Source organism: Hemitrygon akajei, chromosome 22, assembly GCF_048418815.1.
Source record: "Hemitrygon akajei chromosome 22, sHemAka1.3, whole genome shotgun sequence".
NCBI classification, from domain to species: Eukaryota; Metazoa; Chordata; class Chondrichthyes; order Myliobatiformes; family Dasyatidae; genus Hemitrygon; species Hemitrygon akajei.
This window is the reverse complement of record NC_133145.1, coordinates 29,352,016-29,369,659: the sequence shown is the minus strand read 5'-3', so window position 1 is coordinate 29,369,659 and position 17,644 is coordinate 29,352,016. Positions and strand designations below refer to the sequence as shown.

The 17,644-nt window shown below is 39.9% G+C and overlaps 1 protein-coding gene across 2 annotated transcripts; it reads right to left on the bottom strand.

The window, feature by feature from the left end:
• Positions 1-324: 324 nt before the first annotated feature.
• Positions 325-17,298, bottom strand: LOC140714587 (tripartite motif-containing protein 16-like). Of its 2 annotated transcripts, none has more exons than XM_073025897.1 (6): positions 16,524-17,298; positions 11,555-11,650; positions 10,319-10,552; positions 8,327-8,498; positions 4,014-4,109; positions 325-1,448 (listed from the first exon to the last, which is right to left on the bottom strand). In XM_073025897.1, exons 1-6 carry the CDS (start codon positions 17,289-17,291, stop codon positions 886-888), a joined length of 1,929 nt encoding a protein of 642 aa, XP_072881998.1. In that variant the 5' UTR covers positions 17,292-17,298; the 3' UTR covers positions 325-885. The 2 variants fall into 2 exon arrangements, with proteins under 2 accessions (XP_072881998.1, XP_072881999.1); XM_073025898.1 differs by having other exon boundaries at positions 4,014-4,085.
• Between the last annotated feature and the right edge of the window lie 346 nt (positions 17,299-17,644).

Sequence of the window (17,644 nt, the reverse complement as noted above, 5' to 3'; positions counted from 1 at the left end):
TAGAATCTGAGATTGTTTCATAGCCACAAAGCAAAGTTGTATCCCCTGTCAAGAAATGCGCTATCCCACAAGAGTAAGAAAGCCTCTTTAGACCTGAATGTGACAATTTAAAGATTTACTAAGCTGTGAATGTCTGTATAGTGGTTGTATTAGATAGTATACTGTATATATAGTTGAGATGCATTCTGCATTGAGTTGGAGTTTATAACTAAGCAGGGAAGAGTGTTGTATATTTAATATTTCAGTAATATTTGAGTAATGTAAGTATGCTGTTGATTAAGCATTCCTTATTTGTTCATGTAATTTATTATGGATTATACGTAAAAATATGTGAATTGCATAATGACGTTACCACATGATATGTGCGTGCCTAAAGTAAAAACTTAAAAGTAAAAACTAAGTTAGGCTCGCATTTCAGAATCTCTGTCTTTTCCTTTTAAATTAGTTTAATGTTTTGGAGTTACAAACCATAACAAAAAAGCACAAAAATCAGGTTAGCCCTGGTGGTACATAACGTATCAGCTGTTGCAGCATTAAGGTTAGGGTTAAATATATAGAACTGAGGTGTTTTATGAAGATGATGCGTCAGGCAGAACAGCCTCAAAGTGTGAGTGGCATACTACTGCTTCCTATTCAATTCATCTTACCTTCAGACTTTCATGTTTCATGTTAAACAAAAAAAAAACAGATCATCAGGGGCCCAAGTATCGAGAATGTGTTTTCATACCTGTCATTTGTGGCAAACTGACTTGATAGCCTTTTACACTTCCCCGTCACTCATCACACTTATTAGGTGAATGAGAACCTTCAACATGGACTTGAACACAGCCTGTAATATCACCAATAAACAGCACTACAATGTTCCATACAGTCTCAAAGATGATCTTATTCAGTTTCAATTGTCAATGAATCTTCTCCAAGTACACCCAGAGAAACTGACGCTTCTTTCTTGGGAAGATAAAATGCGGGATATAGTGGTTCTGTGAATGAAGATTCAAATTTATGTATCAAGACCATGGTGTCTGCCACTCCATAAAATGACAGAACCCTGTTTTGATAGTCCAGATATACTCCTATCCGGCTAAACTTCTCAACCTTCCCTGGCACTTCCACGTCACCATGCCAAACCGAGAATTCCTTGCCCGTCCACTGTATGCACCAGGAAAAGTCATTCCCTGTGATGCAGCCATTGCTCTCAGCTCCTTTCCTGTCAATGCTTTTGTAAGTCATGCCAACGTAAGTTCCTTCTGCGTGGATCTCCACTTCCCAGTAGCATCGGACCATGTAAAAGCTCTCTGTGCACAACACCTGCTGCCAGTGTTCAAACCTCTCTGGGTGATCGGGGTAGGGCTGAAGCCACGGGCAGGTGTTGGAGACTTTGCAGTTGTTGTTCACCAAGCGAAGATACCTGTGAGCCGTATTTGGGTCAAACACCAGTGTTGCAGCATCTGGAAATTAAAAGAGGTATTCACAAGGAGGAAGGAATCATTTTTCCCCTTAAGTTAGTTCTACAGTTTTGCAAGACAAAGTAACATCCTTGGCACTTCTCCGCATGAAGGTAAGGAAATTAAATACTTCAGTCATCATCCCCTGATGCGGTGATATTTTAGTTACATTACCACACTAAGTAATAAATCTAGAGATTCAAGTTCAAATCCCATCTTCCCAGGTTTTTGTTTTTCATTTCAAGGGATCTGGGGTGTTACTGGTAAACCCAGCATTTCTTGCTCATCCCTAAATGCCCCTTGGAAAATGCTGGGGAGCCATCTTCATGAACCACTGTGGTCATGGTGGCTCAGGTGCTCCAAAATTTTAGAAGCACTGACGATGGAGAGTGGCAACACGGTTTGTTTCCAAGTCAGAATGGTATGCGGTTGGAAAGGAATCTGTAGCTGGTGGAGTTCACGTCCACCTGCTGTTTTTGTCTCGTGTGGTACAGGCTGTGATCAGAATAAACTAGTCGAGTCTCTCCGGTACATGCTGTGATGGTGCATGCTGCCTGTGCTTTGTTGGTGCAGAGAATGAATGTTTACGTAAGTTAATGTATGGGACACCAATTAAGCAGGCTGCTTGTCCTGAATGGCATTAACTTTCTTGACTGTTGTTCAGCCAGTGGGGTAGTATTTCATCATGCTCCTTATAGATGGTGGAAAAACTTAGGTGTGTGAGGATGTCAAATGTTAATCTGTGCTTATAACCAAAGCATTTATGTGATCAGTGGTGCCCCCTATTCTATAACCCATCCACCTCACCACCACCAAAATGTTGATGGTGAGGTACTTGGAGATGTTACTGCCTGTGACAGAGAGTCATCAGTGCATGAAGGAAGTATGCACTCCAACAGCAACTGATCGTCTTAGTCGCTTTTCTCGTGGTCGTGTTGGACATTGATGGTGTGGAATGCAAGTCCAATTCATTGGTTTATTAGCGAATGGCAGGGGAGCTGCAGCGTCTCGGTTGTAAGAAGGACTAGGCCTCAGGCCACGATACTGCCTGTTTGCAGATGCCCAAGCAGAGTCGTTAGAGTCAGGCGTTCCTCTGGAGTGCTGGAGGTGCTGTAGTGCAGCGTCCATACTGGAGTCAGTGCTGCCCCCCAGTGTTCACTTAGCAGAAGACAAACTGTATTGTGTTCGACTGTAGACTACTGCAACATTCATGGACTCAGGGATTTGGGCTACTTTCTTCCATGACTAATTTTACTGATATCCAATATGTGCTATATGTGCCTTGTACTGTTGTACTGTGTATGATTTGGTACTGTGGTTTGTGCCTTGGCCCCACTGCCAGAAAGAGAAAAAGAAATGCTTTTGGTTGCAATACATTTAAATTCAGGTCCAAGAATTGTTAATGTATTCAAAGTTAGAATTCAAAATTTTGCTCATGTTTGACAACACTGAACTTGCTGCCTGATAAATCTGGTCGACTAATAACCTCACTCACTAAGAATGGGAAGGAGATAGTGTCCCAATTTCCTGCATCATAAAGAAAGCTTGTTTGATTCTTCTAAACTTGGCTGACAGTACAAAAGAGAAATACATAAATGATGTGGACATACACAGCCTGTTTGATTTTATCCAAGCACAGAAATTAAGATTTAAAATAATAAATCTCAGGGGAGATGACAGTTACATTTGTCAATATGAAACAGACCTCTAGGAAAATCAACGGATGATGTATTCATGCTAAGAAAAGGGGAACAGAATAATATCCAATCTCCTTCAGTTATAGCTCTACTTTTCTTGTACATATTTCACAGGTCCTTAAATCTCCCTATTAGTAGATCAATACTAATTAGTAGTCGATGCTCAAATAATACTGTCTGCTTTTTCATGATTGCAAAATAATTTTACACATCAGGATTAATTAGTTTACACTCAGACTGTGGTGAATAATCATTCACCTGGTGTCAGGCTGCAAAATGGCTCATTCAGATGAGTCAGTTGATATATCTTTGGAGTGCTCCAGTAGAAAACAATATGGATTAAAGGAATGAACTGACCAAATTTATATTATTGCAATGTTCATGCACCCTCAGTAGGACGATAAGCATTTCTAATAAGCAAGTATGTATACAGGAGGAAGAATTATTCTTGGGCCATGAACACTAAACACATGTGAGTCAATGTTATTTGCTTTCTGTTCATTTTAACACCACCAAAGGCAATGGAACATGATTGTCCATCATCCTCTCCCCATTTGGTTCCATTTGGTTCCATTTATTACCCAACAACCTCTATACCATCATTCCCATCCCTGATAATGATGCATACTGACTATCATTTCTCTTCCCTCCCAGTGCTGATCCAGGGTTTTACTGTTGACTTGCACCCGTTGTTTCCACAAATATTGCCTGCCCCATTGTGTTCTTCCAGCATTCTGTCATTTTGTTCCAGATTCCAGCATCTGTGTTTTCAGTGATATCCCCTCCAATCAGCATTATGTTGTAAACAACTTTTAAAACAAGAAGAGCCAACTATTTGGTGCAAAAGCAAAGTCAAGTTTAAGGTTCTTACATTTCAGAAATTCATTTCTTGTTTTTGGTTGTTTTTTTGCAAGGCAGCGTTTTGAACCACGAATCACAGCAACTGTTGTTTTGAATCCCAGTTTATCTGAAAGGACAAAATAGAATAACCACATGGAACTTTCATGATTATTTGAAATTTCCCAATTAGATTTTCAATTCCACTGTTTGATGTTATAATTTTGCAGTTATATGAAAGCACTGTTGGTCCTAAAGCATGGCTAACGGAGAGACCGAAGCATTCAGACACAAAACCAAGAGGCTAAAGGGAATGATCTAAATAGATATTAATTCCTACTGAGCAAAACAGTCTTTGATGACAGCTGAAAAATGAACTCATTACCAACAACCTGATCCAAAGTTTCACATCTCAATATCCGTATGCATGCCCCAAATATAAACCCCATGTCTGACATATATCTGTACTTTTGTAAGATATAACATAGTCTTAGAAATTCATTTACATGGTGATTATTTTTCATTGTGCTAAATGAACAAAAATTGATTTGAACTAAATGATATACAGTATGTGATTGTTTATCAGTCATATCATTCCGTATGGAAATTTCAACAAGACAAGTATGGGCATCAGTCCCCTTTCAGCTCAATCCAATTTCTGTGTCATTTCTGACATCATAGAGCATAGTACATAGAACAGTATAGCACAGTACCGTCCTTTTGGCCCACCATGTTGTGACAACATTCTAACCAACTCCAAGATCAATCTAATGCTTCCCTCCTATGTTGCCCTCCATTTTAATTTCATCCATCCTATCTAAGTGTATCTTAAATGTCCCTAAAGTATCTGCCTCTTCAACCATCCCTGGTGGTGCATCCAGCACTCTGTGTAAAAAAAAAAATTACTTCTGACAACTCCCTATACTTTTCTTCAATCACACAGTAGTCGTTTCCACCTTGGGAAAAAGATGCTGGATGACCACTCTATCAATGTTTCTTATCAGCTTATACACCCTATAAGTCACCTTTCCTCTTTCACTCCAAAGAGAAAATTCCTAGTTTACTCAACCTTTACCCATGTGATATGCTCACTAGTACATACAACATCCTGGTAAATCTCCTCTGCACCCTCTCTAAAGTTTCCACATCCCTCCTAAAATGAGGCAACTAAACTCCAAATGTGGTCTAATAGAGTTTTATAGAGCTATAATATTACCTTTTAGTTCTTGATCTCAATCCTCCAGCTACTGAAGGCCAACATACATACACCTTCTTAACCACACTATCAACTTGCGTGGCAACTTTGAAGGATCTATAGACATGAACCCCAAGATCCTTCTGTTCCTCCACACTACTAAGAATCCTGCCATTAACCCTGTAATCTGTCTTCAAGTTCGACTATCTAAAGTGAATTACTTAACACTTTTCCGGATTGAACTCCATCTACCACTTCTTAAGTCACTCTGCATCCTATCAATGTCCCATTGTAACCTACAACAACCTTCTACACTATCCATACAACCATCAACTTTTGTGTCATCTGCACCTTTCTCCTCCTCATCCAGATCATTTATAAAAATCGCAAAGAGCAGGGGTCCAAGAACAGATCCCTTTGGAACACTACTGGTCACTGACTCCAGGCAGAAAATGCTCCATCTTTTGCTGCCCTCTGGCTTCTGTGGACAAAACAATTCTGAATCCATAAAGCCAAGTTTGCCTAGCTCCTATGCTTCCTGACTTTCTGTAGGAGCATCACATATGGAACCTTGTTGAATGGCTGACTAAAATCCATATACACCACATCAGTGTGTTTTGTCTCTTCCTTGAAGAGTTCAGTCAGGCTTTTGAAGCACAATGTGACCCTCCCAAAGTCATGCTGACTAATTTTAATGAGCCTATGCTTCCCCAAATGTTCATTAATACTGTCTTTAAGAATAGTTTGACCACCACTGATAGTCTATAATTCCCAGGATTATCCCTATTATCTTTCTTGAAAAAGGAATGACATCTGTCACCTTCCAATTTTTTGGTGCTACTCCTGTGGCCACTGAGGATGAAAAGATCTTCTCCAAAGTCACAGCAATCTCTTCCCTCGCTTTCCATAGTAACCTGGGGTATATCCATCTGGCCCAACGATTTATCTGTCCTAATGTTGATAAAATTTCCAGTACATCTTTTTTAATATCAGCATGTTCCAGCATATTAGCCTGTTCTACACTGTCCTCACTTTTGTCAAAATCCCTTCCACTGTTGAATACTGAGGCAATGTATTCATTAAGAAACTTGCCAACCTTCTCTGACAACAAGCACAAGTTTCTTTTTTTTATCTTTAATCATTCCTGTCATCCTCCTGTTATTCTCATATGTGTAGAACTCCTTTGGGTTCTCATTAATCATTTTTGCCAAGGCCTTCTTATGCCCCCTTCTAGATCTCCTAAGTCCCTTCTTAAGGTCCTTCCTGGCTACATTATAGCTCTTCAAAGCTCTCTCTGTTCCTTGCTTCCTAAACTGTAAGCATGCTTCATAGTTCCTCTTGACTAGATGTTCCATATCGCTTGTCATCACAGTTCATTCAGCCCACCATCCTTTCCTTGTCTTAACGGGACAAACCTATTTGTAACCCCATGCAAATGCTCCCTGAACAACCTCCAGATTTCAGTTGTGCACTTCCCTGAGTACATCTATTCCCTACATCAACCCCCTTGCAATCTTTCCCTGATCGGCAATGATTCTGCTGGCCCAATACCCACAGGGCAACCTGTAATGATATCCCAACCATAGCCTCAATGAGAATACCAAGTGGGTTATTCTTGATCAAGTGTTGCACCAAATAACTTGCTACAAGTCCTGCTGTTCTAACATAATTTGACGGCACCCTTTGGGTTACACTGGAAATAAAACATAATGGTCTGCAATGATTCTAGACAGCAATATATCATTAAACAAAGCTTTATAAACATGAAAATCCTGTATGAGTTTACAAAACAAATTGTGCAAAAAAGATTACCATGAAAATTGGGCACATCCTGTGGCAATGTTATTTTTCTATGAGTCCCAATAGTCAATGGCTATTGACTTCTTGCTTGTGTAAAGGAGGGAGGCCAGCTTGTCCTCTGCAACTTATGCCCAGGGCATCCCCAGTATTACCTTATCTGAGAAATTCCCTCTCTCCTAATCATCCCTTCACACCTAGCCTCTCTATGTAACTTAAAACAAACCTCAGCAACACACACAAAATGCTGCAGGAACCCAGCAAGCCAGGCAGCATCTATAGAAAAACAGTGCTATCAACACTTCGGGCCAAAACCCTTCAGCAGGATTTCGACAGGACTTTGGGCCGAAAACAATCCTGCTGAAGGGTTTTGGCCCAAAACGGCAACTGTACTTTTTTCCATAGATTCTGCCTGGCCTGCTGAATTCCTGCAGCATTTTGTGTGTGTTACTCAGATTTCCAGCATCTGCAGATTTTCTCTTGTTTGTAGTTAAAACAAACCTATCTTTTTTCTTGTTCCCAATTCTTATGAGGGTTCTCAGAGTTTGAATAGTTCCCAGGTACAATAAGGTAGACTCTTGATCTCACAATCTACAGTACTTCATTATGATCTTGTATCTTATTGTCTACCTTTCTAGATGTACAAAAACGGATGCTGCCCGACCTGCTGAGTTCATCCAGCTTTTTTGTACGCCTTGATTTGACCACAGCATCTGCAGTGTACTTTGTGTCTACCTTTCTAGCTGTTAAACTTTATTCTGCATTCTGTTATTGTTTTGCTTTGTACTACCTCAATGCACATAATAATGAATTGATCTGTAGGAAAAGTATGGAAGACAAACATTTCACTGTATCTCAGTAGATCTAACAAAAATAGGGCAATTACAAGTCCAATTCCAATTCTGTTTCTCTTTCTATGGATGCTGCCTGACCTGTTAAATGTTTCTGACAATTTTTGTTTTTGTTTCAAGAGGAAGAATCAGATTTAGATGGGAAAGGGTGAGGGCTTTTATGGTTGGCAAGTAATCTCACACAAAGAGACAAGAGGGGTGCGGGACTTTGGTGGAGGGATGGGCTGCCAATCAATAGCTGTAGCTGTAACTCTAAGAAGCCAAAGTATCAAGAGCCGAACGCTTCAGCCTAATGATGTAAGATAAAGTCTAAACCTGAGATGTCCAGATCCAGCAATTTCCAGCCCATTGCTAGTGAAAGTAATTATTTATCTACTTACGACATAAATTTCATTCAGTGCTTCTTGGGCGGGGGGAGTGGGAAAGAGAATAATTTGCACACTGAGCAGTGCGGAGCAAGAAAAATATTACATGTAACCAAAAGGAAAAGAAATACTGACTGACCTTCTCTTGCAAATTCCTTTAGTTTCTCTTTGTAGGAGGTCTGTAGCAACTCTAAGATGGTCTCTGTCGATTCTGAAACAGCCGCACTAATTCCAGCAAGTTTGTCTATCAGTCCAATGTATACACTAGGCAGCTTATCATCTGGCACATTTTTCTTCCATTCACAAAATTCCTAAAATGAATAATTTCCACAGAACACTGAAAAAATCTTAAATATGCTAAATGCAATGAATATACAGAGAATTGTGTGATAAAGTTCAGCTGGTTTCTTTAAGGATTTTGATGTGCTTGGACTGGAAGAATCCTTCTGTTTTTATCTGCATCTCCATGGGTTTCATCAATTAGGAAGAGAGCTGTTGTATCTGTCTATCTCTTATCACAGAAACCTGCAAGATTCCCTGCTAACTTATAAAGATGTTTTCCACAAATACTTAGCTATCACTGAAATATTGGTTTTTCCATTGTCAACAATAATTTGTCTGATGTCATCTTCAGTAGGTTTGCAGCATTCAGCCAATATGATCTCATCAAACAGACTGAGCTGCCGATCAAACTTAAGAACTCTCTCTAATAGCAAAATAAATAAGAAAATACTCTAATTTTTATTTATGTTACCAAAGGTGACATAAAATTTAGGCCAAATCCATGAGTATCGGTTACAAGGTGAACCAATCTTACAATAAATAAAGTTCTCTTTCTAAGGTATTTTTGAATCAAGGGCCTGAAACTTATGTTAGGATGACACAGCACTAAGTACAGTTTAGTTTCATATAAGGCCGTGAGCGAGTTAGTTCAACAAGCAGGTAATCTGCTGCATGAGCACATTCTCCCACTATTGTGGTCGCCAACAGCTGGTTTAGAACAGATTTGGTAGCTGAGTGATGATATTGAATACAATGATATTCCTTGGTGAGATAAGCACATAGGGCAGGAACTATTGTGGTCAGAATACCCCACAAAGAGGGGTAGGAGTTGTCTTTAAAGAAGGAAAGCAGCATGCTCTTCCATTAAAAATCCCATAGTCTTTCTCTCTTTGAGTCCCTGAGAGCAACTCTGTTGAGATAAGTTCTGTGAATCACTCTGCAGCTGGCCTTAGTATTTTAATCATAGTCAATTTCTCAGACTGAGGCTGATGCCTTTCACTAAGCATATATCTGTTCTAGAGTATTGTATCAACCGTGCATTGGATAAGCATGGATGTGGAGGAGTCTCAGGCCAGAAGGTATGGCCTTGGAATTTAGGGACATCTCAACAGAGGTGATGAGGATTCATTTCATTAGCCAAAGGTTGGGAATCTGTGGAATTCATTGCCACAGATGGCTGTGGAGGCCAAGTCATTGGGTATATTTAGAGCAGAGTTTGGTTGGCTCTTGATTAGAAAGGGTGTTAAAGGTTAGGGGGAGAAGGCAAGAGAATGGGGTTGAGAGGGATAATAAATCAGCTGAGAATAAATGGTGGAGACCATTTCATCACAGTTGATTTATTTTCCCACTTGATTCCATTCTCTGATTCGATGAGCTGATTCTGCTCTTATGTCTTATATGGTCATTGCTTGACAAAAAACATATTTGCAGAAGTTGTTATAAGTTTCACTGTGTGATAGCAGTGAATCTTGGTAGTTCTGCAAACAATAGAATTATGCTGCATTTAATAATAAATAGTTTTTTACATTGAACAATAATTTAAGATTATTCATGAATGACAAAAAAAAGCATTTCAGCACAGAAACAAGGTTCTTGGTTCAAAATATCATTGGTAGTGTTTAAGTAAATATATTTTATTTTTAATTGAGATGGAGAATTAACTTCATATTTCTATCCTGCCTTTCTGAATAACTGACTCAGCTTTATCCACTGATGATGATAGTAGGCTATTTTTTTTTCTGGTATCTCAAAGCAGGAAGAGTTAACAGCAAGTATCAGAGTGTAATAAGTGTTCAGACATAATTGCCAATGTGAATTCATGCTGACCACGAGTCTGGCCCCCCCTCACCTGTAAAAACTGCACTGTGTTCCTCTGCTTCATCAGTGCTTCAACCTGGTCCTTTGTCCTTTGCAGCTCAGCACACTTCTGTTCCAGGTGAATGCGAATTCCATCTGCCTGCTTCAGCGAAGCACACTGCTCGTTCTCCAAAAATTTGAGCACCTCTTTCTGAGCATTTTGGACAGCTTCCATGAGGTCACTGAACTGTCTTTCAATGTTGGGTTTCACCTCTGACACTGAATTCTAGAACAGATAATGCATTAAAACAAATAAAAGATCAAAGCATTAAAATCAAGTATTGTTAACTTGCCTCATAGAATATGCCTATTCTGCACTAGAACATGTGATTTGAAAGATGGGTGCCTATTTCAAATGAACAAACAGGCTAAAATAGACCTTTAAAAAAGTTCTGCCTGTGACATGATTAGGAAAAATACCCTGCACACATTATAAATCCAAAATAAAATCTAATATTGCTGGAAACTCTCAGCAGGTGAGCTGAAACATGAATTTATTTGTCCTCTATGCTTGTGGACCAGTGATTTTATGTCACAATTAGCAGGCATTTGTCCTGATGACATTGCTCGCTGTAATTCGGTACAGAGTGGCAGGCTTTCTATGAGACAGGAATGAAACTGGTTATTATCATAATGTGAAACTGCAGTATCATCATATTACTGTCATAAGCAGCACTCCCGAGAGCATCAGGATAGAGACGGACAGAGGACATGGGCCTTGTCCTTTGATAGGATGATAGTGTTATGAGTGGCTGTAATGTTCCTAGATCAGAATGGACAGAGCGGGATTGTACACGATAAAGAAACAAACTGAGTTCCCATTCCGAACTTCTGCTTAAAGCTCTCTGCTTGGAAATGTATATGGGTGAATATGGAGCATGAAGGGAATCAGGCTAGGCATTGTCGCTATGTAATATTCATCTTCTTAGGTCATATATGGGTCTTTGTTGAAGAATAGGGGTCAACTTGCATGTGTGCCATTCCACCACAGTAGATAACTGCACCTTTAGGAAAGGACTTCAGAGAAAGCCCAGGAGGAAATGTGTAGATATTAATCTGGTATCTGGTAATATGGTTAAATCATTCTCAGCATTTAATGTTGGGATGGTTCTCTCTCCCTGTGAAATGAACATTTCACCACAAATGTTAATCTCCTATTATGTGCTGATGGTTAATGTCAAGTGCAGATGGTGTGAGTTATGAGATGGGAGAAAGTTTCTTGACTTACTACAATGGAGGAGGAGTTATTCTGGAGTTTCTCAATTGCATTCTTTGCAACATTAATTTTCTTGTCAATTTTAAGTTTTGCTTCCCGGAGTTCATTCTGGAATAACAATATGAGAAATAAGAAGTTATAATATGCGACAAAGGACACAGAAGACAAGGGGCATCTTAATGGGAATTTATAGCACCTAATCATATCAAATTTTTGACTAATCTGTGATTGAATTATCATATTTGGTGGGTTTTCCTACTCCACTCTTTAGACATGGCCAGCATGTAATGTCAGGGACAAAGCTCCCAAAGCATTTGGCTTCAAAGAGTGGATTTTGTCTAAGTACTATATTAAATGAAATAGCATAATATCTGTGGTTAGTAGTACAAGAAAGTCAGCACAAACTACCGTAGATTCCAGATTATAAGCCGCTACTTTTTCCCCACATTTTGAACAGCTTTGAACTCTGCGGCCTATAATCCAGAGCGGCTAATACATGGTTTTTTTTCATGCCGCCTCGTAAACATTTTGCCTCGTAACAGTAGACCAATAAAATTGATGAGTAGTTCACAGAGGTCCAATGAAATTGTACAATAAATCAAGCGCACTTTCACAATTAAATTATTGTAAATCAGTCATTTGTACTCACCCTCATCAACATGGAAAATACTCGAAGAAAAGCAAGACCCGAGCGCGTCAGACCCGATTAGACCCGATCGCATTACGCAAGCGCGTCAGACCCGATTAGACCCGATCGCGTACGCAAGCGCGTCAGACCCGATTGGACCCGATCGCGTTACGCAAGCGCGTCAGACCCGATTAGACCCGATCGCGTTGCGCAAGCGCGTCAGACCCGATTAGACCCGAGCGAAAACGCTGCTTTTAAGTTAAAGTCGATCAATAACTTTTCCTGGTAGGCTGCAGTATATATATTTTTACCAGTCGCTAGGAGATATTGGAATGTTGTTCGTGCTGTTCAGTAAAAAAGTATATGCAACGTAATTTGTGTTACCGATACGTATGTATATTTAAAAGTAGCGGTGCGGCCTAAAATCCGGTGCGGCCTTTACAATTAAAAAATTGATTTTATTTCTAAAATTAGAGCCTGCGGCTTTTAATCAGGTGCGCTCTGTAGTCCGGAATCTACGGTATGTATCAATAATTAATCTATCCCATGTTACACAGCAGCAAGCCAACAATACCTGCCTAATTGTATGTTGTTGTGACAAAGATTCCAGAACCAATATGGCTGACTACAGATTTCAAAATGCCTTTTTCTCAAGATTCAGCAAACGGGTTAAGAATTATGGACACCTCATGTACATTGCAGACCATGTAAGTTCTACCTATGTTCCTACCTGAAATTTTGGATGAATGAGTTTTGAATCCAAATCAGTGCAAGATGGTGATTACTCTAAAATCCAGCTAAAGTCATGGAGAGTGGGAGAAAGTGAGCAGGAAATAGTAATCTTCAAAGTGTCTGAGCAGGAAATGGAGGTGATGAACAAATGAAGAATACTATTATTGGTTAGAGTGATATAAGCTCTGAACCAATGGAGAGAGCAGAGTGGGATTGAAGTGTGAATCAATAGGTTGAGAGACAGCCAAGAGGCCTGGGCCAATAGGAAAAGGGAGAGTCAAAGGAAAAGTGGTCAGACCCTAGTTTGAACATCTAAACCAATTGAAAAGCAGTAAAGTGGGCAAATGGAAAAGTGGTTGGTTGTGGATACACAGTCATATGGCCAAACCACAACACAGCCACATTGAGATAAGGCAATATATTTTTGGCTCTTTTGAAAGGGAGATCTGCAGGTCTGGTCTGAGAAATGCCATAAGCATGAGAATTCATTTAAATTACCTCATCTAAACAGAGTTGCTCTAATACTGTAATATTCCAGGGGAATAACTTGATATCTGCTGGAACAGGGATCATGAAAACACTTACATGCCTATTACAAAGATTTTTCACAGAAAACTAAGATTTAATTTAATTAATGAAAATGGGCTCAAATTTATTCACTGTCTTATGGAGTTAATAATCATGAGTTTTCACTAAGATGCTTCCCGTCTTGCTTCTACACATCAGGATAATCTACTAGGTAAACCCAAGATCTTTATATTTCCTTGTCTGCATACAGTAATTAAATGCAAAATAACAACAGCATTGAAGGTGGGCATGTAGGTACAGCAGGCAGTGAAAAAGGCAAATGGTATGTTGGCATTCATAGCAAAAGGATTTGAGTACAGGAGCAGGGAGATTCTACTGCAGTTGTACAAGGCCTTGGTGAGACCGCACCTAGAGTATTGTGCGCAGTTTTGGTCCCCTAATCTGAGGAAAGACATTCTTGCCATAGAGGGAGTACAAAGAAGGTTCATCAGATTGATTCCTGGGATGGCAGGACTTTCATATGAAGAAAGACTGGATCAACTAGGCGTATACTCACTGGAATTTAGAAGACTGAGGGGGGATCTTATTGAAACGTATAAAATTCTAAAGGGATTGGACAGGCTAGATGTAGGAAGATTGTTTCCGATGTTGGGGAAGTCCAGAACGAGGGGTCACAGTTTAAGGATAAAGGGGAAGCCTTTTAGGACCGAGATGAGGAAAAACTTCTTCACATAGAGAGTGGTGAATCTGTGGAATTCTCTGCCACAGGAAACAGTTGAGGCCAGTTCATTGGCTATATTTAAGAGGAAGTTAGATATGGCCCTTGTGGCTAAAGGGATCAGGGGGTATGGAGAGAAAGCAGGTACAGGGTTCTGAGTTGGATGATCAGCCATGATCATACTGAATGGCGGTGCAGGCTCGAAGGGCCAAATGGCCTACTCCTGCACCTATTTTCTATGTTTCTATGTTTCCATAGATGCTACCTGGCCTGAAATTATTGTTTAAATTTCAGATTTCCAGCATCTACAGTTTTGTTTTCATCTCAAGTCCAGTCAAGTCAAGTCACTTTTACCTTCTACCTTACTGCATTTGGGTACTAAACTCTTCAATTCAGAGACATTCCAATCATTATATGAAGCAGTTCTCTGCCCCAATAGGATTAACAGTGTGTTTGAAACTTCCCAATGATTTATATTTGCTTTTTGTCAATACCAACATCTGCTTTAGGTGGTTTGAGATTTTGAAGGTTTAGAGCATAAGATCATAAGAGATATGAGCAGAATTAGGCCATTCAGCCCATCAAGTCTTCTCCAATATTCCACCATGGCTGATTTATTATTCTGCTCAATTCCATTCTCCTGCCTTCTCCACGTAACTTTTGACACCCTGTTCAATCAAGAATCGATCAACCTCCACTTTAAGTATACCCAATGACTTGGTCTCCACATGCGATGCCCTCTAGTCCTAGACGCACCCATTATAGAAGCATCCTCTCCATATCCACTCTATCTAGGCCTTTCAATATTCAATAGGGTTCAACAAGATCCCCCCTTCCTTCTTCTGAAGTCCAGTGAGTACAGCCCCAGGACCACCAAATACTCCTCATATGTTAACCCGTTTATTCCCAGAATCATTCTCGTGAACCTGCTCTTGATCCTCTCCAATGCCAGCGCAGATTTTCTGAGATAAGGGGCGCAAAACTGCTCACAATACACCAAATGCCATCTGACCAATGCCTTATAAAGCCTCAGCATTGCATCATTGCTCATAAATTCTAGTCCCCTCAGAATGATGCTAACACTGTATTTGCCTACCTTACCACTGCCTTAACTTGCAAGTTAACCTTTAGGGAATCCAACACAAGGACTCCCAGGTCCCTTTGCACCTTTGGTATTTGAATTTTCTCCCCATTTAGAAAATACTCTACTCCATTATTCCTTCTACCAAACTGCCTGACCATACACTTCCCTGCACTATATTTCATCTGCCAATATCGTCTAGAGAAGTGTAGCATTAATTTAGCCGAAATTCACTCGGTGTTTTCTGAAGACAATTCCTTTGTCGAAGTGTCAAGAAGAATTCCAATGTATATGATCTTTCTTAAGCATTTTTAAGTTCTTGTCAGCAAAATATGGGACTTCGTAAAATATCTATTCAGAAGGTTAAACCTATTTATGTTTCAAACACGTTGCTTCTAAGGCAGAAGGAAAGTAGTTCATATTTCAAGTCCAGGCCCTTATTCAAAACAAGAAGAAACAAACCCTCCCACTGCCTTAGGTCAGGTGTCCCTTAGCCCTCAGAAAATGAGGTTATAACTTGTTTTAATCAGCCCTCTTTCATTACTGTAGGACACCCCAAACTGTTTTCTGGCTGACAGTGTGGGTCGCTGCTGTAGCGTTGGAGTCTCAATCATTATTTGCATAAAATAAGTGCACTTAAAGAATAGTAAGAAAATGATAAATTATTTTTAAGGGGATTTGTGATGATTATCGGCCAAGATGGCAGAGGAATTGTCCCTTTTAAGCGGTGCGTTTGGATCTTTTGCCTCTACTGAGTTTAGCAGTCAAGCTGAAAAAAAATGGTGAAGGGAGGATGTTGAAATTAACTGATTTATATCTCCCCCACAAAATGTATTCAGCATAAATCCTGTCAGATGTACATACCTTGTGTTCTAAGTCATGCCCAAACAAATACTATTAAAAAGGAAGTATTTACAAAGAATAAGAAATGAAACCTCCGGCTTCTGAATTACCATCCCAGAAACCATTGGTAAAGGAAACAGCACATTTCACTGTGATCTTATTGACCGTTTAAATCCTGGTTTGATTTTGATTCAGTTTAGATCTAGATTTCAAGTTAAATTCTTAATTGAAATTCCTTTTTATCCAACACTACAACAGGAACCTTGTGATGAGTTTGTATTGAAGTTTAAATTAAACTCATACAGAGTGGGTGTAAAAAGGCTCACTGTTAATTGATTGAATTCTTGTGAAGGAGCTCATTTGCTGCGTTTTCAGTTTTCAGAAAACTGAGACGGATTAGTTTGCTCATTCCCCCTGTCCTCACCACCCTTCAAGAGTTTCTCACACTGACCTCTTTTTCGGCCTTTGCCCTTGCAACAGGAATGATTTCGTGATATGCATGCTTGTCCAGCGTGCATTCCTTACAGACACAGCTCTGATCATTTTTACAGAAGAACTCCAAATACTGGTCATGCAGACAGCATTTTCCCTGTTCGATGTCTTTCATGGGGTTGATCAGCTTGTGATTCTTGAAGGCAGTGTTTTCAAGGTGAGGTCTCAGATGAGCTTCGCAGTATGAAACCATACAGGTCAGACAAGACTTTGCAGCTTTTAATTTCTTGTCAATGCAGGAATCGCAGAGAACTTCATCAGGATCAGTGAGAGGATTGTCTCCTTGCTCGTCTTTGATTGTGTTCTCACTTTCTAACTCAGCGTTTCTTCTCTCCTCATTTTCCTCCTGTGGTTTACAAGCCAACTCTTGTTGACAGTCCTCACCTCGTCGCAGTTCAGCCTGCTTCTCCTCGCACCCCGTCTGGCAGTTCTGTTTCTCGTCGGTCTCTTGTTCAGCTTTGCACTCAGTTTTCTGCGTCTCTGCGATGTCCTTTTTCCACTTTTCCACTAAGCCATTTAAAGCCGCGTTCTTCTGCAGAGGTAGATTCGGGTCGAAGGTTTCTCTACATTGCGGGCAGCTGTGAATATGGATCATTTCCCAGAAATGCTCAAGGCAGTCTTTACAAAAGTTATGTCCACAAGATGTAGTCACTGGAGATCTGAACAAATCCAAGCAGATAGAGCAAGTGAGCTGCTCTTCGATTGTTGAGCAAGCGGGATCAGCCATTGAAAAGCAGTTTATGGGCCCCGTCACCTGAAAAATGTGAACCACACCTGGAATACTGTATGCAAGAAACAGAACGTCAGGACACAGTTAACTCTTTCCATTCTGGTGACTTCTTTATAAATACAGAAAATAGCTCCAACTGAATGCCTGAAATCATGGGGGATGAAGCTTAAAAATAATAGGCACATACAAAATAAAACTTAGGCCCTTGTTCTTTAGTACCTAGCACCCAAAGTAAGAGTTGTGTTTCTCTGACAGATTAACAGAAATAAATTGATTATTTTGTTCTGTTTCCTGAATGCATTCACATTTAGAGTTGTAAATAAAAGTAATGTTTCAAATTCAAAGCTATG